The following is a 22787-nucleotide window of genomic DNA, read 5'->3' as shown; positions in this document are numbered from 1 at the left end:
ATTAACCCTTTGAAACCTGGAGTGAAGTCAGTTTTCCCGTGCTGCTTTAAGACGACTTTACAAGCTATTTAACCCTTTGAAACCTGGAAACTGATTTGATTTCAGAAGGGAATTAGCAGCTTTGCAAAAAAAAAAAAAAAAGTCAAAGTTGGTAAAAGTTGACAAGAAAATGCCCAGTCATTTTCTTTTTGTTTTGACCTTTTTTCTGCTTATTTTCAGGTTATTTTGCTTATAATTTTAGTAATTTCTTGCTAATTTTGGGGCCATGTATTGTGAGGTTGAAACTGCTTCCCCTGTCAGTGGCTGCATGTCATTTCAAATATACTGTATTTCACTGCAATTCATCAGGTATTTACACTATCACCATCAAATGGAGGAAAAAAAAGTGGCTTGACTATGAAAGAAATTGCCAAAAAATGGGACACAAGCATCACAGTTTCTTTAAATGTTCAAAATAAAATAACATGCTTGTCATCATCACATGATCTAAGGCTGTACCCTTTTTTTGTATTTAAAGCATTTTACACAAAACTTTAGCAAATATACTACTCTTCTTCGGGATATTTAAATCATAAAAAATAAAAATAAGACAAAAAAAAGAAGCAAAAAAAAAAGCAAAATAACAAAAAATAAGCTAGTTTGGTTGTTCAATACAAATATTTGGCGATTTTTTTTCGCAGGTTTTCAAGGTTAAACGGGATGTTCAGCAGCATTCACGTAATATAAACAAGCTACAGGCGTAACAACATTTTTTGCCAACACTAGAAATAAAACAAAAGCCAGCGACTGTGTCGTATTAAGTCGCTTTGACGCCAACTAGCTTTTTCAGCTCGACATGTTTGTATCAACAAAAAGCCAAAACTCCCCTCTGATCTCCCAAAAAATAACTGCTGAGTGAAGCTGCTACAACCCGCCGCCTCGCCCCAAACTGACAGTGCAGTTTGAGAGTAACCAGACTCCCGACGCCGACTCCTAACGCATTTGTTCAGCCGACACTAAGTGACCAGCGCTGCCAAATAATTGATGACACCAAAGCAACGAGCTCTGCTGCCTGTTTCCTTTGGCAGCAGGTCGAGGCTGCTGGAACGAGACGGCTGAAACTTTGTTTTGATGAGAACCTTTTAAGAACACGCCGTTTCTGCAAATACACTCCTATTAGAGAGTCAGAGTGTCTCCGATCACAAAGAGACCAAACACGTCTGCAGGGGGTTGATAAGGTTGTTAGTCAACGCCAGTGAGTCATTGATTACTTAATTTCTGGCTCACTTTGCATCCAGTTTTGGAACAAAAACTCTCATTGATTCCAGCGGTGAGGGCCAATAAAGTGAACGCTAGAGCAGTTTTATTATTCCAGGATTCAGAATAGCGATAAATCACCTCCTCGCAGACTTTCCGGTGAGATCTGAGCTCTGATTACCTTATTTAAAGCTCCCTGTTGAGAGTTTGTGTCAATTAAACTGTGATAAAATCATGACACATTCAAATTTAATATTATTCGTCTCAAAAATGTGGTGCAACTAACACGAATGCACAGCGAAATTTAAATAAAATTGGCCACTTTTGGTTGCAGGGGTGGGTGATTTTTGACTTAACCCTTTAAATCTTACACTAAGAAATGCCTTCGCAAAAAATTTTACATTACAGACTGCAGAATATGTTTACAAAATGCACCAATTTATGAAGACAAAAAAATCATACTATAATGCATATAAAAAGTTCAAAAGTCGTTGTCATATAACAGAAATCTGAAAAAAGTAGCTTCATACAATAAACAAATAAAAATAATAAACAAAATTAAATTGAAACAAATAAAAAAATATAAAAAAAATGTATAAAATATATGGTAAAAAATCTGAAAATAAAAGTAACTTCATAAAATAAACAAACAAAATATAAATAGAAAAATAAACAAACAAAAATAAATACAAATATGTATATATTAATAAATACAAATGAATGAAATGAAATGAATATATTAATATACATATATCAATGAATCTAGTAAGAAAGTCTGTTTAAAATGTTTGGTAAAAAATAGTCAATGTAATAAAATAAAAATATAACTTAATAAAATTAGAGTATAATTAAAGTACTAAAATGCATTATATAAAAACATCAGTATAAAATCAAATTGGGTTTTGCCGAGTTTTAATGAAGCAGTTTGGTTGTAAAACAGTTACAATGACTGTTAAAGGGTTAAAAATAATAATAATAATAATAAATAATAAATAATAATAATAAATAATAATAATAATAATAATAATAATAATAATAATAATAATAATAAATAATAATAATAATATTTTAGGTTATATTCCTTCTTAAGGAGGACGTTCAGAATATCTTGTCAGCTACATACAGAACTACATTGGAAATGATATTAAAAATAAATCAAATAAAGATGAACAGCCAATGCTTAGACTGACAGTTTGTTGGCCACACCCACGGAGCTCCAGCTTTCTGCATTTCATCCACACTTTTCAGTGTTAGAAAAATAACTTTTTTAAAGAGAGGAGGATGTCTTGAAGTCGGTTTTTATTCTTAATTCATTTACTTATTCATTTATTCTCCTTGGCCTTTCAGACCTTGTATGAGAGTTGTTTTTCACATTTTATTGCCTATTTTAAACTGTTTTTATTTGGCCTTAAGATACTTATGCTTTTTTTTATTTATTATTGTTGTTTTTTTAAATCTGTTTCTTGATGTACAGATGTACAGTTGTTTTAAATGTGCTTTATAAATATATTTGGATTTGATTAAATTTGGGGAAAGTCCGTTGAATTAATCTCCGGCTTCTTCACTATTCCTAGAAATTCTTAATTTTCCAGCCCCAGGCTTTTCTGGAAACCAGCCACATGTACCGTCTAGTATTGACTGACTGCACATCCACACGCTCTGATCATACATGTGCACACATTAACATTTCAGCCCGCAGCACAGAGCAGGTGTACCGCAGCCTCCTCTCCTTCCACTTCACACCTCCGTTGGAAGAGGAGGTCAGCTGCAAATACACGGTGAGCCAGAAGGGCCAAATTTCACAGTCCGGCACAGATATAGCCCCTGAGCTGGTGACGAACACACACCGCCGACGCCCTTTACTGTAAATAGGAACGTTGTCTGTCGGGCTGTCTGGATTTAATCGCTGCTGTTTTCATGAGAGGCAGCGTAACAATAAGAGGAAGAAACTTGAATAACCTCACCGAGCTGTGAGTTTCTCTGTGCCGTCGCTGCAGAAATAGTTCAGAATTCACGCTAATTTTTACAAATAATTTACTGAAATGGAGAAATTTGTTTAACCATTTTCAACGTGGGAAAAAGTATTCCAAAAATATGCAAAAATTAGAAAGAAATTAGTAAAAAAAGTACAAAAAAATGCCCAGAAAATTAGTAAAATAATTTCAAAAAAATAAAAAAAAATAAAAAAGGCAGATGATCTGGAAAAAATGCTTCATAATATTAACAATAATAACAATAATAATAATTCTATAAAATAATTTTAAATGTAACTAAGACAATTAGGTATAGATATAGTTTTTCTGGAGCTTTTTTTCTTTTTTGGACATGGACTGAAATACTACTGAACCTGAGAAAAACATGCAAAAAATTGCAAGAAATTTGTAAAAATGTACAAGTACAACAAATGTACAATGTCCAATCACCTCCAAATTATTTAAAAAAAAAAAAAAAGCAGAACCAAACTAAAACCAAAATAAAATACAATAAAATAAAAACAAGGGTAAAAGAAAAAATGGGGAAAAGTGCTTATTTTAAAAAATGCTGTTTTCTGGCATTTTTCCATAGTAAAAAGTACAAGAAAATTACCTAAAAATTAGTAAATTACAAAATAAAAATAATAATTTAAAAAAAGGCAAATGACCTGGAAAAAGTGCTTAAAATTACATTTATTCTGTAACATAATTTTAAATGTAATTATGATAAGTAGCTATATATATAGTTTTTCTACTTAATTTTTGCAATTTACAAGATATTACTTGCCAAGCTGCTCACTGCCTTTTTTTGCAACATTCGGAAAACAAGGCTGGCCTCCCTCGTTTACATGCAAACTTTGCAAAATGTTACTTTGCTACATTTACTCTACCTCTTATCACATTACTTCAAGCTACAACCCACTAAAAATACTGCTTTTTTTCAAATTGTTTGGTGCAGTAAAATCTTTCTCTCTGCTATTCAAAACACTTTAAAATCAGCTTAAAGTGTGAGTGAAAATGTATGCAAGACTGAAATGAGTGTTAGGATTTGACTGCAGTCTAGACATGTGCCCTTAAACCATTTTATGAAACGGCTTAGTCTCAGTATCAGTGACAAAGTGAGACCGGTATCTGTGAGGTAAATACATGCAGGATGTTTGTATTGGTGCTTCTGTTTTGTTTAGAGCACTTAATGAGGCCAAACCTGGTTAAAAAAGGCTCAAAATAAACTGTTTTCACTTGCTAACAGTGTGTTTGACTTATTGCACGTAATTCCATTAACTGTGTTTCTAGCACACACACAAAATCTGCCCACAAATGCAGAAAAAGCCACTCATTCGACTCGTGCTTAATCGAAAGATGGACAATCTACACAACTGCATATGATCAGAACTTGTGATGTGAGGGAATATGTTTTTTTCTTGACTTAAAAATGGTGTTTGAGAAAAAACCTTGTACAACCACAGTAAGTAACACTTTAGATGCAGAAAAAAAAAATGAATTTGATGAGAAACTTAAATGTCTGAAGCACTTTGAGCCTCAACAGTTCTGTCATGTCTGAATAAATCCACAACGTAAAAGTTGACAACGTCTGAATGGCTTTTCCCACGATGGTTAGAGGTTTATATTATATATAGGTTTTCATAGTGGCTGAAAAAAGAATTATTATTATTTTTTTAACTACTCTATATAAAGTACATACATCAGGTATTTTTTAACAGCTATTCTCCATTTCTCCACATGTGTTGTCTCAGTGTTGATACACTTCTGAAGTTTGGGATTAGAGTTATGTTGCAGGATGAAACTTATATCTATAAACTTGGATGTCATTTAATGTCTGAATAGCTGATCAGGATGTCCCATTTCACACATTTTGCTTGAAATCGTGTTTGTATTTATACTTTTTATCGACTTTGTGAATAAACTGCGAAGGAACTGAAAGACACGAGAGAAAGTCGTCACAGTTTTGACTCACCGTTGAAGAAGCTCTTGACCTTCAGGTATCCGACGCTGAGGCGCAGCACCGACAGCTTGTCCAGCCGAGCCCTGACCTCCTCAGTGAAGGGCAGCAGGCTGGTGAGCTTGTCCAGCTCGCCGTTGAGCCGGTCGCGGTGGCGTTTAGACGGGTTGGACTTGGCGCCATCGGGAGGCGGTGGTTTGGGTCTGCAGAGAAGGAGGGGCAAGATTGAAAGACAGCAACAAAACAGACCCAAAGCACAAGATTGAGAATGTCAAAGGTGATTTTAAAAACTGAGTCCACATTAACGTCGAGCTCGATGTTCAGAGAGGTCATGACGAGTACTTGTGTACTGCGTGTACTCGGCATACTGACGTGTGTGCGTCAATCAGTGCAGAAGCAGCTGGGATAAATTGAGATGACACATATGAGATGCACCACAGCAGACTGCAACACAATTTTGGATGCGCCGCTTTCTAGGGAAGTCATACTTATGTACCGAGTTAATGCCAAAATTCTGAAGAAGTGACGCTATTTGTTTTTCTCCTTTACAGTAGAGAACGTGGATGCAATTCTTCCAGATCTGACGGGGCAGGATATTCAAGACTTCTCGTCTAAGATGCCAAACAAAGAACGTCTAGCAGCACAAAAGAGCAACGACACGTGGAAGACAGCAACAAGAGCAGCTGCAGGGACAGCTCGCCCTACACCAGTTAAAAGCGTTTCCCCCCTGAGGCCGACATACACTATGTTAAATCTTACAAGGGAGCTCCACACATACACATTTTGCAACAAACACCAGCAGCGCGAAGAGGCGCTGAGCGTCTTTTCTCCCCTTTTCGTTGCATGTTTGAGGTTCTTTGCCGGTGGCCAAGAGTAGGACTGCACCATATGCAAAAATAAATAAAATCATATAGCAATTACTTTGACAACTATTGCTTTTGTGATATGAGTCACAACTTTAGTGGAAATAGGACATTTTGTGTAACATTGCATCGAAAGAAAATATACATATATATATAAACAATGACGAGGATGCGATTGCTGCTTGGGTCTATACCAAACAGGCATGTTATGTTATAGGCAGGACATCTCTGTAAAACTTCATTTAAAGAGGTGTGTTGTGGCATATTTCACTTGCAGCTCCTGCGATTTGGATATTGCAATTGGCCATCTTGCAATTTCGATCATGTTTGAATTAATTGTGCAGCCCTAATTTCTGGTATTGCAACATGCATAACTACAACTAAAAGTTATTTTGAACGATCAGCAGAAAACCAAAAGATCTTCTATTTATAACTCACATATTTGTCAGTATATTTATTAAGACATTTGAGAAGCTGGAACCGGAGAAGTTTTCAGAGAAAATTATTTAAATAATAGATAAATTATCAGGATGATAATAATATTGACAGAACAGTAAAGGATAGAAACATGCATTTACTCCTGTTTTTCTGTAGGTTCAGTTAAACTTTGTGCTAAATTCGGACAAGATGGTATACAGAGCCGGAACCTGATCAAGGTTTTGTGTTTAAGTAAATAAAAGAAACAAGAAACGTTTTTCACGTGAGAAAAATGAGTTTACATGCTACATTTTGAGACTTCATCTTTGCCTTTTTTCTCCTCACAGAAATGTTCTGCTGAGTGGAAAACAAACCGGACCACCTCGACTCTCCAGAGGGCTCAGCAACAGCTATCTGCTCCATCCACTGTCGCCATGGCAACCAGGTCAGCAGCCTGATGTCACCTGCTCCACCACTTGTTTGTTTATCACCTCACCTGTGTGCATTATGTTTAACCCTTTCTGTGGAAAATGTCCTCTCTTAGAGAGATTTGAGAGGCCATATAAGATATTCTACTAACTTTTTCCTGATTTTTCATGCTGTTTACCTCAGCAGGGTTAGACTATACAGGATAAAATCGACCTTCCTGCTGGAGCAAAGAAAACCTTTTACATTTTTTTTTTTAACTTCCGATAGATTTTGGTCTAACTGATTTATTTTTGAAAAATAGCCCAGTGTCACTTCTGTGATTGTGTTTTTTTAAATTAGGTCCTTATTCCACATTTGTCAGTTTAGACTTTGGAAATCTGAGCAAAGTTGCTGATTTCTTTCAAAAACACAGAAAGACATTACAACTTACCAAAAATTACCAAAAAAATGAAGAAAAAAAAAAGATTTTAAAATAATTTTAAAAAACAATGTAAAGGGTTAAAGAAAACTACCAAAAAAAAGGATCATATATATATATATATGATATATATATAAATTTTTTTTGCAGTTTGTAGGACATTTCTTGCCAAGCTGTTAAAGCCATTTTTTAGAATTTAATTTTGCTTTTTTTGCAGTTTGCAGGACATTTCTTGCTAAGTTGCTAATTGCATAAGTTTTCAAAAGAAATCAGGTGAACAAAAAGGTATTAAATAACTTCATAAGAAATTACCCCCCATAACTTATAACACATTTTTTCTTTTTTTTAACTCAGGTTTTAAAGGTTTAAATGTATGTGATGTCTGAATGTAATTCAAGAAAACTGATGCTGTTCCAGAGATACGAGCAGACATAAAACTTCTTTTTTGTTATTACAGAAAGAGTTAAGTTTTGCAAAAAATAGGTACCATCGGGCACCTTTTGATTTAAATGTTAACAGTACCCAACTGTGATAAACAACCCCTTTATTTCTCATGTGCAGTCCTGCAAAGCTCCTAATATTCTATAATCTGCATGAACGCAGCATCCTGTGCTGTTAGAAACTGCTGCTGCTCCTCACGCCGGCTTGATAAGAAACTTATGCAAAGCGGTAAATAAACTGTGTCTGTTTGGCTGCGGGTCAGCGCCGGCGGGCCCTCAGACGAAGCAGAAAGCGGGTTTGTATCTGTAACTGAACTCCGGTGACCGGCGGTAAACCCGGCGGCTTCTCGTCTGTAACTCAAACCAGACCACTGCTGCACAGAGGGGCTTTTCTTTTTCCCAGAGAAGGTGTGAAGCTGCGGAGCACCTCAAACTGGCCCTGGAGATGCCTCCCAGATTTTCGGGTTACTTGTCTTTACCCGCAGCAGGTTGACGCAGCTCTGTGGTGATTTTCACACTCACACTGTCAAACCACAGTCTGATATCTGATCAACGGTGCAGAAAGAGGGACTTTTTTTTTCCATTTCTGAGAGGCGGTTTGTTGCTTCATTTTGTGTTTTTCACCCTTTCAAGCACATTTTTTTTGCATTTTTCACAATTAAAGATAACCTTTTACTCTCTCTTTTCCTATTTTTGTCTAAATCAGCACAGAATACGATAAAGAAACTAAGGTTTCAGTCCTTTAAGGTCATCAAAATAGAAAATGATTCTTATCACAAGTCGTTTTGCTTCTGCTTTCCACTTGAATAAAAACACACTCAACTTTCAAGCACATTATGCGTCTGTGTTTTCCCCCCTCACAATAAATCTCTGAAGCAAAAGCTGACATAATCTGTCATGTGAACCACCACAACCACAGCCGAGACAAGCAAAAAATCAAACCAAAACAAGACTCTTCTGCCAAAATGACAATGTAAAATCAAAGCAGAGAGAAAGCTGGGAAAGTTTCCCAGCTTTCTTCAATGAAGCATTTATTTTTCTTCATCTTAGTGGTCTTTCAGAGGACATACTCTGACACAAACGCTGTCTAAATATGTAATTATAGTCGTAAAAGTTGATTCTCCATTTCAGAAATACAGCTTTTATTTGTATCTCAATATCTCAATATCTTCATCAGTGTTAAGGGTTTAACTTTAAGTTAAGACCCTTAAAGTGGATGAAAATGCGAAAAGATGCATCTAAATTAATGAGCAAAGAAGACAGTTAAGCGCAACAAAAAGCTCATAAGTGGTTGATTTTATACCTTTTTCTCAAGTTCCTTTTTCCATTCAAAAATCTACTTTAATGCCAACATTTATGATATTTAGATGGCGTTTTTTGCAGAAAATGTACTCTAAGACAACTAAGATAAAGAAAACTGTGATAAACCCCTCACACTGCAGCACGCGTTCAACCCAACTCGTCAAATAGTGCCACATCGTGCGAGGACTTTCACGCCAAAGTGAGATGCGTTAGGAACACTCCTTCATGGGTTTAGGTTAGGTTAAAAAAAAGCAAAAAAACATCACAATTTGGCTCAAAATTCACACGCAGAGTGAACAGCGAGCTCGGTGGATATCATGAAGAGACGTCAACTGACAAAATATAAGAAAAGCTGCCATATAAAACATACATACAGAAAAAATGAATAAAAAACTGCTTTAGTTTGTCTTAGATGATAGTAAATAGTAAACTTATTAGTTATTTTTTGGGCAAAAATGACAAGAAATTGTTTTTTAGTTTTGATAATAAACTGAATATTTGGGGATTTTTAAATATTGCTGGAATAAAAAAATATTTAAAGAGGCTACATTTAGCTCTGGGAAAAGTTAACAATAAAGTCTTCTGCAGATTAGATGAGAAAATATTTAAACTTATTAGGTTATTTTTTGTATTTTTTTATATTTGTTGGGGTTGTTTTTGTTTGAAACTGAAAAAATGAGAAAAATTCTGCTTTAGTTTGTCTTAGATTATATACTATTATTATATTATTTTGGGGATCAAAAAAATGCAGGTTTAAAACCCTTTAATGTGAAGATATTTTTTGCTGTAGTTTTGATAGCAAACCCTATATTAAGAAATTTTTAACTCTTTTTAAAGAGGCCAAATTTGGCTTAAATTTATAATGGGCATATTTTGCTGTTTTCTGACTTTTTTAGGCCTTCAATGAATCAAATAAACAATAAAAGTCTTCTGTAACATAACAAAATGTTGAACGTCTGTTATAAGCAGGTCTGGTTTTGGTGTCCTGCTCAAGCATCTGGTTGCTGTGGGAATGGAACCAGTGACCTCCCAGTTACAGGTTGGGCTCACACAGAGCAGCTGCATGTCTGCTGGTTCTCAAGTTAAATCAGGTTCAGATGTTCCTGCTGATGACTCCGCTGGGGATTTTTAGGTCAGGTGAGGCCAATTGTGAAGCTCGCTTCATGTGCATCTCTGTGTGTGTGTGTGTGTGTGTGTATGCACCTGCAAAACTGCATACTTTCTGGGCACTGTGACCCTTTCACCTCCTCATTACTGGAACCTCACAGTGTCACAATGTGCAGCGTGACGCTTTGAGCAACACAAACCGCTGCAGCAACAAGAAATGGACCAACGAGAGTGTGGAAATAGTTTGCTTGAGGACAAAGAGAGAGAACTTCTCTTTCCAGCACTTAAAAAGAAAAGTAATAAAGATTTTTGGAGGGTCTATTGGCCTAATATCTGGCAGGCAAATCTTTTACTTCATAGTTCAACAAAAGAGCCAAAACTTGGACCAAAATGCCGCAAAAATGAACTAAAATGAGGAGAAAAAAACACTAAAAAACTTGCCATTGGTGTCTTGAAGTATTGGCAGTATAACTTATGTTGCTTTCTTCAACATCTCTCTGGGAAAGTTTTAGCTGAATCTGTTTGCTAAAATCTGACTTAAATGTCAGGAAAAATATGAATTTACTACTCATACACACCAAGCTCCATCTTTACAGACTGGGGGCTGTTACGCAGTTTTGCACCAATAAAAAAGGAGAAAGAAAAGTTGGTGAAGTTAAAATAGCTAAGGTTTTATTTACCGCACTTTAACCTGCCAATAAATAATCCTAATGCATAATTTTACAGCTTAACTGATGCCAAAAAGACTGACTTTAAAAACACTAATAAGAGGCAGAAAAATGCGTGTCTGCAGAGTAAGACTTCACTCAGAAAGCACCAGCATTTCATTAAAAATAACAAAAGAGGAGGAAACACGGCAGAAAATAAAGCCCTGTAACAGATTGTAAGTCTGAGCGTGTTGTGAAAAATGCCGCACGATGAAATATAACAAATCAAAGTGGTAAATAAATACCTACAAGTGGTCTGAAGGAAGACTGACTGGACCCAAAGGGGATTTTTATCTGCAAATGCATGATTTTAAAGGTTAACTGCCATCGAAAAGTCTTAAAAAACACACTGACAACTCATGCATGCAACCTACAGCAAAAATATGTTGAATTTAAATTAAATATAACAACCAGTGTTGTAAAATATACAAAAAAAGAAAGTAAAGAAGAACAGAAGTGGTCTAATGTGGGGTTTTTCTGGTTAAATGCTCTTAAAAAGAACCAAAACTACTCCACTGTACAAGTCGCCTACTGTAAAAGACATAAAATTAGTTGAAATTTAACAAAAATGTGGTGGGAGGACAGAAATTAGGTTACCTGTTTGACACCATGGATTAAATGCTCACAAAAAATGACAAAAAATCCTCTAAAGTCGACATTCAGAGGCAAAATTTCTCATGAATGGACTGTTAAAGTTGTTTATGACTAAAATTAGAAGGAATATAACAACTATCTGCTCTAAAAAGGACCGAAATGCCTATAAAAATGACAGCAGAAGGCAGAATAACTAATGAACTGGCTTTAAGCTGCCTACTGTAAAATACTCTATGTGACCTTTAAGTAAAATATAACAACCTTTGTTGCAAAGTACCAAAATTCCTCTAAAAATAACATTTAGAGGCAAAAATTCTCTTCAGTAAAAGCTGAAGAGACAAATTTAAATATGATTCAAACACGAATCAGCACTTTCAAACTCTCAGCCGCAGCTTCAGTACTGAAATATCAGCCCTGACATCGACTTTCTGGGCTGATATTGACTTTTTCAGCTTGAAAATGACCTTTTTTTGGTCAAAATATTGGCTTTTTGGGCAGATATCAACTTTATGAGTCTGATATCTGCATTTTGAGCCAGTTATTAGTTTTTTCGATCCTGATATTGACTTTTTGAGCCTGATATCAACTTTTGGAGGCAACTTTTGGAGGCAGATATTAGGCCAATATTGACTTTCTAAACCCCATATTACATGTTTTTGTAAACCATAAATATAAGACACATATAGACAAATTTAAATATGACCGAAACACAAACCATCACTTCTGTTGGCATTGAAATTATCACTTTTAATGTGAGGATCAGCACAAACTCAGTTTTAATCCTGATTAGACTTTCAGAGCCTAATATCGACCATTTTTGGCCTGACACCAACTTTCTGTGCCAGATATCAACTTTTTGACCCTGATATTGACTTTTTGAGACAAACTCTGACTTTTAGAGCAAGATATCAACTTTATGAGTCTGATATTGACTTTTTCAGCCTGAAACTGACTTTTTAAGCCTATGATACCAGCTTTTGGAGCCAGATTTAAACTCCATGAGCCTGAAAACGACCTGCTGTGGACTCTCGGATATCGGTGGAGCTGTGACACTCCTGTTGTGCTCTTTTTTCCTCCTGTATTATAACTCCAGCAGTGGAACAGACGCCAGCATCGTATTTAGTTTCTTTTGTTCTACAAAGGTGTCGTTGCCCCATCGGAGACAAAGTGCCTTTGTGTGAACGCAGGAGAGTGTTTTTTTTTCCAAGTTCAACACAAACCCCACACTCTCTCACACACACACACACACACACACACTCAGATATATATACACGCCCCATCCAGGGCAGATTTGGTAGATAAAACGAGAAGCAACAACACTGGCCGCTCATTGTTCTTGCAGGGAGTTGTGCCGTCAGGAATGCGGCGATAGCCATCTCGCCTCGATTTCAAATATGTCGTGTTCTGGAGTATTATTGGAAGCAGATGTCTTATTTACAGGAGGGGGGGGGACCTGGTCAGGTCCACATTTTACACATTTATGTTACAGTTTCACTACAGGCGTTCGGCTCACAACCTTTCCCGCTGAGACTTGTAATTGGCGTTACTAGAAAGTGAGTTAAAATGTGAAATCACACCAACTAAAGTCTGCAGATTAGTCTGAACCGTCCACCTCCACATTTCTTTTAGGCATTTTTCTGGTTACACGGGTTGCTATATTTAGCCTGAACTTGATATATTTCACACTACAGTTGTGGCACGAGTTGTTCTTCCTGTTGATGTTATTTTTAGAGGCTTTTCTGAGAGCAGTTAACCTGTAAAATTTTACATTTAACCCACTGAAACCTGAATAAATTGGATTGATTTCTTTCACAAGCATGGCAAGAAGGCAATGAGCAATGAAAGAAAAACCTACCTTACTTAAATAAATTTAATTAAATTAAAAAAAAAAAAAAACAGCAAAGAACTTACCTTTAAAGGGACTTAAAATTATAATAATTCTGTACTTTGTAAATTTGAACAATGTCATTAAAATCATTATGTATATAGTTGACCCTATTTCTTTCTTTATTTTTCCCTCGCTTTTGTAAAATAATTCTTTAAAAATTCCTTGCAATTTGTGGAATATTTTTAACAAAGTTGCTCACTGCCTTTTTCCCATGTTTTTGAAAGAAATTGCATCAATCTGCACAGATTTCTACGCTTGAAATACTTGTAAAAGAAGTCTAAAAGTAGCACAAGTAAAGTGACGTTGCTTCAAAGGGTTAAAAAAACATCCTGTTCTGTCTCCTTCTGAGAATTTAATCTTAATTTCCCATTTTTTTGCAGTATACTTTTACAGTCCATGCATTGTTTTAAACCTCTAAATGTTATTTTTAGAAGCTTTTCGGTCCTTTATATGCAGTATTTAATAGTATATTGCCTTTAGTTATTATGTTTTAGTAATTCTTAGATTTTTTATGTTTTGTACCCCCATTCTAATGATCAAATAAGCATTATCAGTAAGCAAATATCCATGAAATGAGCATAAAAACAAACCATGGCTGTGTTTTTGTTGTTGGCCGGTGTCTTTACGTCTGGGAAGTGAGCTGAGACTGATGTCCATCACATGTCAGTCATAAGAGAAAACAGCCGGTCAGCTTCACATCAGCATGACCCCGAAACAAAACACAAAAAGATCTAACCAGCTGCCACATCTGACCGTTTTATTCCTGCTGAGTCGCTCCACTTTCTGCACTCAAATTCATCTGCAGGCCAGCGCTGGAAAAATAAAATAAAATAAAATAAAATAAAATAAAATAAACAATGGTCAGGAAAGTTCAACATCAGACTACTGATGCAAAAAGGATCTGATGCAGGTTGTTTGACTGGAGACGTTTCAATTCTAGTTGGTATTTCGGCTGATGCCTTAAAGTATCAACCGAGCCCGACTCGAAATTACTGCAGCTGTTGTTTTGTTGACTTTGGTTATGCGTATACACATTTTGACAACATTTTTCTTTTCTTAGCAAACACCTGTTGAGTCAGAAAGAAGCAGAAAAGTCAACTTAAGGGAGAAAGTGAACGACGGTTTAAGTTATCTGAGTATTTTACTCTTTTGGAACCAGATCCATCCCGAACCTCAACCTGATCCTTCGAGATGAACTGGAGCCAGGTCTTATCGCCCAGCATCAGTGTTTGACCTCATTGACTAAAGCTCTTGTTGGAACTGAATGGGAGCAAATCCCTGCAGCCAGCCTCCAAAAAACTGGTGGAAAAACTAAAACCAGAAGGCTTTCATGGCAGCAGATTAACCCTTTGAAACCTGAGCAAATTGGCCTGATATCTTCAAGAACAGAAGAAAAAAGCATTGAAAATAGCATATGAAATTAGTAAAAGTTACAAGAAAAAATCCTGAAAATTAGCACACACTAAATAAATAAACAAATAAAAATAAGAATTAAAAAACAAGGAAATGACCGTAAAAACCCTCAAGAAATAACTAATAAATACATACTTAGAAAAATTAGCTTTCTGTACATTTTTTTCTATTTTGGTAAATTTCTAGTAATTTACTTGCTCTTTTTTGCAGTTTGCAGGACTTTTTTGCCAAATTGCTTTTTTATAAATTTCTTTTTCCCCCCAAAAAAAGCTTAAATATATACCCATGCACACACAAAAAAACAATGAAAAAGAAAGCTCAACAGATAATATATATATATTAATATATTCCTATAACAATTTGTTTTCTGGACATTTTTTCTATTTTTTGTTACTTTTCTAGTAATTCACACTTTCTCTATTCTTGTTCAGGGTTCTTAGCAATTTCTTTTTTTTTTTTTTTTTTTTGCAACCTGCAGGACATTTCTTGCCAAGTTGCTCATTGCCTTTTTCCCATGTTTTTAACAGAAATCAAACCAATTTGCTTAGGTGTCAAAGGTCTTAAATGCTTGTGAAAAGCCTCTAAAAGCAGCCCAAGAGATGTGATTACCTCGCTCCAGGTTTAAAACAGTTAACGTCCAAACGTATTAAACTATCCCATGAGTGTAGCACAAAGATGTCCACATACTTTTGGCTATCTATATCAAATTTTCTGTTGTTTTGTGACTTTCTCTCACACACACTGAGAGAAACCGCCATGAATTCATATGTTGTACTTTTACAACACAGTGTACACAGAAAGGCACACTGCCTCAGGGACGACTGCTGTAACGTCGCCTCGAGACCTGTGTGTGTGTGTGTTAACTGTCTCTCACTCTCTAACACACACGCACACACACTCATAACTCACTCTTTCCCAAACACACACAAGAAAAGAACGATAAACTCCCCGAGAGCAACTTTTCCTGAAAAACCAAAGGCGAGCGAACATGGCAGAGTTATGTAAGCGTTTGCGTGACACTGAACTATGTTAATTTGTGTTGAGGGAGGGAGGAAAGAAACAACCCCCCGAAAAAACACCCAGAGAGACAGAAGGAAAGACAGGAAAAAAGTATGTTGTGGCAGTGGAGGAGGAGGAGAAAAAAAACACACAGCGAGTCTCAGATTACGCCATCCTCCCTGCCTCCCTCCTCCCTCGTGGAAACATCGCGTGAGAGTGCTCTCGCTCCACGTCCTGATTATGATTAATGCAGGTAGTACCACACACACACTGAAACCGCGGTTCTGGCAAGGTTCTGGCCGTGGTTCTCTGCTCGGGCCTGTGGTTCTGTAAGGAGCAGTTAACACTCCCGTCTGGCTTGTTAAAGTTAAAAATCACAAACTGGTAAAATCACAGCGAGGAGGACAGTGCTGCTGACAGCAGAGAGGGTTCTTCAAAGCATCATGAAGGGTCTAAGCAAACCCGTTTTAGCCCGTTTGTACTTCAGAGAACATCTCTAAAACGTTTTCTATGAGCTACTAAGGAACTATTTGCATGTTGCCCTGGAGAACATCGTAAAAAAAAAGGTTAATTACAGTTCCAACGAGAATCTATAGGATAATAAACTGTGTTTGAAATAACTCCAAGAGGTTCTTTACAGCACCATGGAGGGTCTATGAAAACCTGTTACAGTATGCTGCTTCAGAGAACATCTCTAAAAAGTTCTCCTCAACTCTATACATGCATGTTTTCCTAGAGAACATTTTCAAAAACGTTATTTGCAAAGAAGAAACATCTATAATCTATAATAAACTGGCATGATGCCTAACAGAACTTCTCAAAAAAGGTTCTCTACAGCACCATGAAGGGTCTAAGAAAAAACAGTTTCAGCATGGTGCTGTAGAGAACATCTCAGAAAACTGTATAAGCATGTTTTCCTAGGAAACATCTCCAAAAACGTTATTCGAAGCACTATGGAGTAACTTTTTAAGCATGTTGCCCACGAGAACATCTTCTTCAAAACAAGTTTAATCACAGTTCTTATGAGAACCTGTAGGATAATAAACTGGCATGACGCTTTAAATAACTTCTCTAAAAGGTTATTTCCAGCACCATGGAGGCTCTGTTTCAGTAAAGTGCTTTAGAACATCTCAAAAAACTTATCTGAAAGTCTTTAAGGAACTATATAAGTATGTTTTCCTAGAAAACGTCTCCAAGAACATTATTTAAAGCATAATAAACTGGCACGTTTCCTAAAATAACCTCCATAAAAAGGTTCTTTAGCCTAAAGCACTGTGAAGGGTGTGGGAAAACCAATATCAGTAGAGTGCTATAGAGAACATGTCTAAAAAGTTCTTTGCAGGTCTTTGAGGAACTGTCTAAGCATGTTTTCCTACAGAACAGCTCCAAAAACATGATTTACGACACGAAGGAGGATCTCTAATAAACTGGCACGCTGCCTGGAATAAGTCTCTGAATGTTCTTTAGAGAACATCTCTAAAAAGTTGTAATCTAGTCTTTAAGCATGTTTTCCTACAGAACATCTCAAAATAGGTTGTTTACAGCACTTTGTAAGATCCATAATAAACATGGCAGCAGATCTGTAAAGACTTAAGACAGAGAAATACTTTTTGAAATATTTTGGCACACCAAAAAACTACAATAATGACAAACTATTTAGTAATTTTCTACGGAAAATGAGATTTTCTGGTTGAGAAACACTTCTTTTCCACATGTTAGTGTTTGAAAAAAACTACGCATTTACTATCGTTTGGCCTGTGGCTCCTCGTATTTTTCTGTATATGGCGCACAATTAAAAAATGTAAGCCACTCTTGATCGAAAGTCTCCTGCCTGCTGTGAGATTTTTTGCAATCTCATAAGTTCAGTGCAGCTACACTCTGCAGCACGGATCTTAATAAACTTGGGTGCAACATCAGATTTGATGTTTACAGATTGTGCAATGACATCAACAGCTGAACTGGAGGCTACAACCTACGACCATCGACGCCATGTCATCAATCTACGCCGCTGTAGTGGTACAAGCAAAACGTAAACAAACAAATCAAGTCCTTGCTTTATATGTGTCAAAAAACTCTCTCTCTAACTGTGCAACGTAGGACCAAGCTTTAGATCTACAACCAAAGATATTTCCACGTTTCTTTCACATAAGTCATCTTTCGTCTGAGACAGCCCAAAATCACAGTGCACACCGCGCTTTAGAGGCACCAATCGAGCATGATGCTGAACAGAACATAGGACGATTATGAAAACAACACCATCACAATGAAACGATTTCTGTGATTTTGTTTTGCAATGATGCTCTCGTTTTTTCTCTTTGCAGCAGCACTGACTTTTGTAAACTTGGCGACTTTTTTGCCAGATTTAGCAACTTTATTTCTAAAAAATAACCACCACAACCACAGCAGGTGCAGCCTATTAAGCTGCAGATACGTTCTCAGGACGGCTGCCTACATTTAATTTACGTTGGCATCACCTGAGTGTGTCGATGAGCAGAACATGACAAAAAAAAGACTGAAGGCGAGTGTGAGTGCCTACAGTGTTCAGCAGGGTTTATCACCTGGCATTTATAGTTTGCTGTCGAGAATACAGAGTTAACACGTGGTCAAAGTGCTTGAGCTGCGCTATGATGTGCCATTACGTGTGCATTTTAGTCCATTACGCTTACATGTAGGATTACATTGCATTCCTGACATTTGTTTCTTTGTTAAAGTGCATTTATTCTTGTTGACAAAATACCAGCATGCCTGAACTGTTACATTAACCTTTATGGCCGATGAGCCACCTACAGATGAATCATAATTTAAGTTAAAGAGAACCCACTGTTTCAAAGATGAGGTGTTTTTTTTAATTTGATGATTCAATTTCAAATGTCAATGAGTTACTGTGTTCAATAATCATGATCACAATATTGAATCTTGGCCATAATCCAGCAGCTTGAACAAAACTTCCCTAAAACGTTTTTACAGTATCTTTAATGTTCTCTGATAACATTTGTTTTAATATTAAAAAACACTCTAAATATGCAGAAAACCTCCATAAAAGCTTCTTTACTGCACAATTGAGAACCAGTGGTGGAAGAGCGTTCTTCAGAGAGCCTCTCTGTAGAAAGCTCCTTCCAGCACAGGTCAGTGTTTATACAGAAACATTTGCTAACATGAGCTCTATTTAAGGCCTTCGATGACATATATGATTTTCTATTAAGGGTTCCTTGCATATAAAGCTCTATTTTTAACCATCAAAGATCGATTCAGGTCACTTTTAGTCGCACTGTGCCTTTCCAGAGGGTTCTTTACATGAGAAGCTCCTTAAGAGGTCTTTGTAGTACCGTCCATGTTCAAGTATATAGGCATTTATCCAATTCACAATCCCATTATTTGGCCAAAAGGCATAAAGAAACAGTCTTATATTGCCAAATTTTCTCCAGTGTGAAGTTCTGGCTCCCAAAATGAGATGTCCCAGAAATCCCGATTATTGCTGATGCAACACAGAAATAAAAAACTAAAAGTCCTGTGAGAAACCAGTGCTGCCAAAAGGTTCCTTACAGGCCCATTAAAGCATTGTTATAGTAATTTTAAATAAAATGTTGTCCAAAAAGCATTCTTCTCCTGTACATGAATGATTTTCTGGCGCTACAGTATGCAGAAGTGGTTTTCAAACTGTGGTCTGGGGCCATTCAGGGGACTCTCGAGGGAAGATGCAGTTTAAATATACATCTACTTCAATCAAAAATAGACTCATTAGAATATGATTTCACTGATGTGGGGATTTACTCTCTGCACTGTTTTCCTCCCCGCCCACAGAGCAAACTCAAACAAAAACTCTGTGTTAATAACACATTCAAATTCAGAAAGAGTGTGGGAAGCCCTGCTGTCTCAGGTGACATAATTAGATTTAAATAATCCTGAAGCAACAGTTTTCTTTACTTTTTTTCCATGCTGGAGAAGCCTGTTGGACTTCAGCACTCCAACATTAACCTCGCTCTGGCTGGCCAACATTGCATAACCACAGCAGGGAAAATAGACTTTATGGCCTTTATGGATTCAGGGACAATGTGGCTACTATTGCAGAGTAACTACACACTTATTACCATGTAACAGAGGCTGTAATGCACACTAAGTGACTAGTCTGGAGATGTTTGCACAGCTGTAACCACCTAAAAAGGAACCTACTATAGAGTGTATAAGATCTGTGAGTGCTAAAGCATTAAAATACGACATAAAACGGTTTTACTCCAATAAAAGCGTCATTAATGTTGTTTATAGGGCATATTTCCAGTAAATATGAATGAAGTCACAACTGAACCACATGCAAATTGTGTGTAATGGCAGCATTGTCAAAGTATTACAGTTAAAATACAATAGGGTGCACTCACGAGTCTCACTGGAGTATTTCAAAAGCCATAAAAGTACAACAAAACTATTGTATACAAGCATTAGACACACATTATGATATTTAAGAAATATCAGAGGGTTATTATGATGATTTTTGCGTCTATTTATGGTTGTTTACTCACATTTTCTGCACCGGCTTCTTCCGTTTCTTCGCCGCATAAAGCGCCGTGTTCGTCAGCATGGTGACTTCAATGTTGTTCAAAAAAAATAAAAACAAAAGTGGCTTTATCCTTTTTTGTGTTCACAGCTCCAAATACTCACTTCCTTTGAAAAAAACAAAAAAAAACACAAAATAGTGTTTGAAAAAGAGTCGGTAAAATCCCCTTTAGTCCTCGGTTGAGTCTCGTGCGCCTGTGAGCCGAAAAAAAAAACTTACTTTGTGTACTTTAGTCGCTCCAAACGCCCGCGAGACGTTGGGTAACTCTCACAACTTTTCATAATCCAGATGTTTGTGTATCTCCACACCGATTTACCGCAAAAAACGTGACTTTCCGACGTTAAAAAAGTCCTCGGAGGGTTTTTATGTAAGTCCTCCGCCTGCGCGTCACCCGCGTTGTGATTTGACAGAGCTGCTGCTGCTGCTGCTGCTGCCGCCGCGCGCTCCCGTGCCGGTGCGCTCGTGTGTGAAAGTAACGCGAGAGCAGAAATATTTAAGGTGGAGCGAATGTGGGCCAACCGAGCCTGACGCCGACAACGAGGGATGACTGGAAAACAGCATTCCAGCCCGGGAGACCTTAAGGAGGATTTGTTTGTGCAGACTATCAAATTAAATTCGGAAAAAAAAGAATTTTAATTTTAATCAGTTAATTTAAAAAATATTTTTCAATAAATTTAATTTGCATGAATCTGAATTTTAGTACTGAAATTGAAATGTAAGAAATAATTTCAGTTTCAAATTAAACTATTTTTTTTAAAAATGTAAATATTGAAATAAAAACAGTACAAATTCAAATTATGAGATTAAAATTCATTTTCAAAAATGTGATTGAAATTTATCTATTTATTATTATTATTGTACTTCATTTCATAATTTTTTACACTAACAACAACAATAAAAATAGTAACAGCGACTATAGTATTAGTAAATCTATTGACACTAGCAAATATTACCAAAAATAATTGTATTTATTTATTTTATTAAATTATATTTTCATTAAATTTATTACATTTAAGTGTGGCAGAAAAAAAACACAAAAGTGATAGTTTAAAACCATTAGTAGACCATTAAATTAGTTGGTTTACAAAATAAGTTTTGAATAAAATACGAAAAAGTATTATTATTAATAATAATAATAATAATAATACAAGTAATTTAATAAATCTATTTACAACACAATTAAGGATCAATAATAAACTATTTCAGGTCCTTTAGAGGTCTATTTTTTCTTCTTTGATAATTGTATATTTATGTTTTTGTATTATTTATTAAAGTTCAAAAATACTTTAATTTATTTTATTTGCTTTCAAAATAACTTATCAATATAATACAGTAAATATAAATAAATTAAATTATTAATTATTAAATAAATAAATTACTATAAAATCAATTAAGCTATTTATATTTACAAATATTATAATATATATTCAAATAATTTAATAAATATTTTTTCATTTGCCATCATGTCAAATTACAGTATTGACATAATAATATTTATTTATTTATTTTATTGATGTAAAAAATAGTTTATCTATTGAGAAGAAAAATAAAAATGGTGCATATATATCATATATGTCATATCACAACAAGAAAAAATTATATTTTGTTACTTTTGTGGGCATACATAATAATTTATTAAAATAAGAAAAACATAATTAATAAGGATTGATAATAATAAAAAAAAATACTATGATAATATTGATGAATATTTTCATATTTAACAATGTGAAAATAAATTTAAGTAATTAAAAATTGAACCATGAGGGGTCTATAACAAACTTCAGTATGATGCTTCAGAGAAACTCGTTTTTTTTCTTTGTCATCCTGTCATATTACAACATTTTACTGCTACTACTACTAAAACTACTACTACTAATAGCTGTAATGCATCTGTTTCTATTTACAAATATTATAATAAATACAAATAAATACATACAAATATATGTAAGTTTTGTAGTTGCACAAGAAGTACAAGAAGATGTTTTACTTGAGTTAAAGTAGTAATACTACTACAATGTAAAGGATATTCAGTGACAAGTAAACACCCTGAATTCAATATTTCAATTAAGTTAAAGTGCAGATGTCTTAAGTTTTGGAGGACACGTTGGGTTATTTTGGGTTTTTAAAGTCATGTTTATACTTTTATTATACAAACTGACATTCAGGAGATTTTCTCATGGCAGAAAACACATGACTTTACTGCAAAACTTTAACTTTTGCACTCCATCTGGCTGCTTATCTACAGGTGAAGGTTCAGTTTATTCCCCATGTTGCTTCACTCTGCCTGTACTGGCAAAACTTTATTTCGCCATGAGACAGCCAAGGTGCATGTCCGTATTTATTCAGCGTTTCGGTCATTTGGCAGTCAGTCACCGTGTCCTCCTACGCCCTGTCAGAGTGAGCTGAACCGCCTTTTACAGGGTCACGAATTCGAAGGATTCCTGTATTGTTCATTGTATTCAACGCGGCCAACGTCAGCGTGATATATCATG

At 35.7% G+C, this 22787-nt stretch overlaps 1 protein-coding gene across 1 annotated transcript in view; it reads right to left on the bottom strand.

Annotated features, from left to right (window-relative positions):
• LOC121962643 (aryl hydrocarbon receptor-like) overlaps nt 1-20697 on the bottom strand; it is a 50404-nt gene extending 29707 nt beyond the window's left edge. Inside the window, exons 1-2 of the mRNA XM_042512871.1 lie at nt 20261-20697; nt 5185-5372 (exon numbers count right to left, since the gene is read on the bottom strand). Coding sequence (XP_042368805.1) covers nt 5185-5372; nt 20261-20319 — 247 coding nt within the window. The 5' untranslated portion in view covers nt 20320-20697. The remainder of the gene's footprint in view (nt 1-5184; nt 5373-20260) is intronic.
• Nucleotides 20698-22787: the final 2090 nt, after the last annotated feature.

This window comes from Plectropomus leopardus, chromosome 24 (genome assembly GCF_008729295.1).
Source record: "Plectropomus leopardus isolate mb chromosome 24, YSFRI_Pleo_2.0, whole genome shotgun sequence".
In the NCBI taxonomy this organism is placed as follows: Eukaryota; Metazoa; Chordata; class Actinopteri; order Perciformes; family Serranidae; genus Plectropomus; species Plectropomus leopardus.
This window is presented reverse-complemented; position numbering and strand designations above follow the sequence as displayed.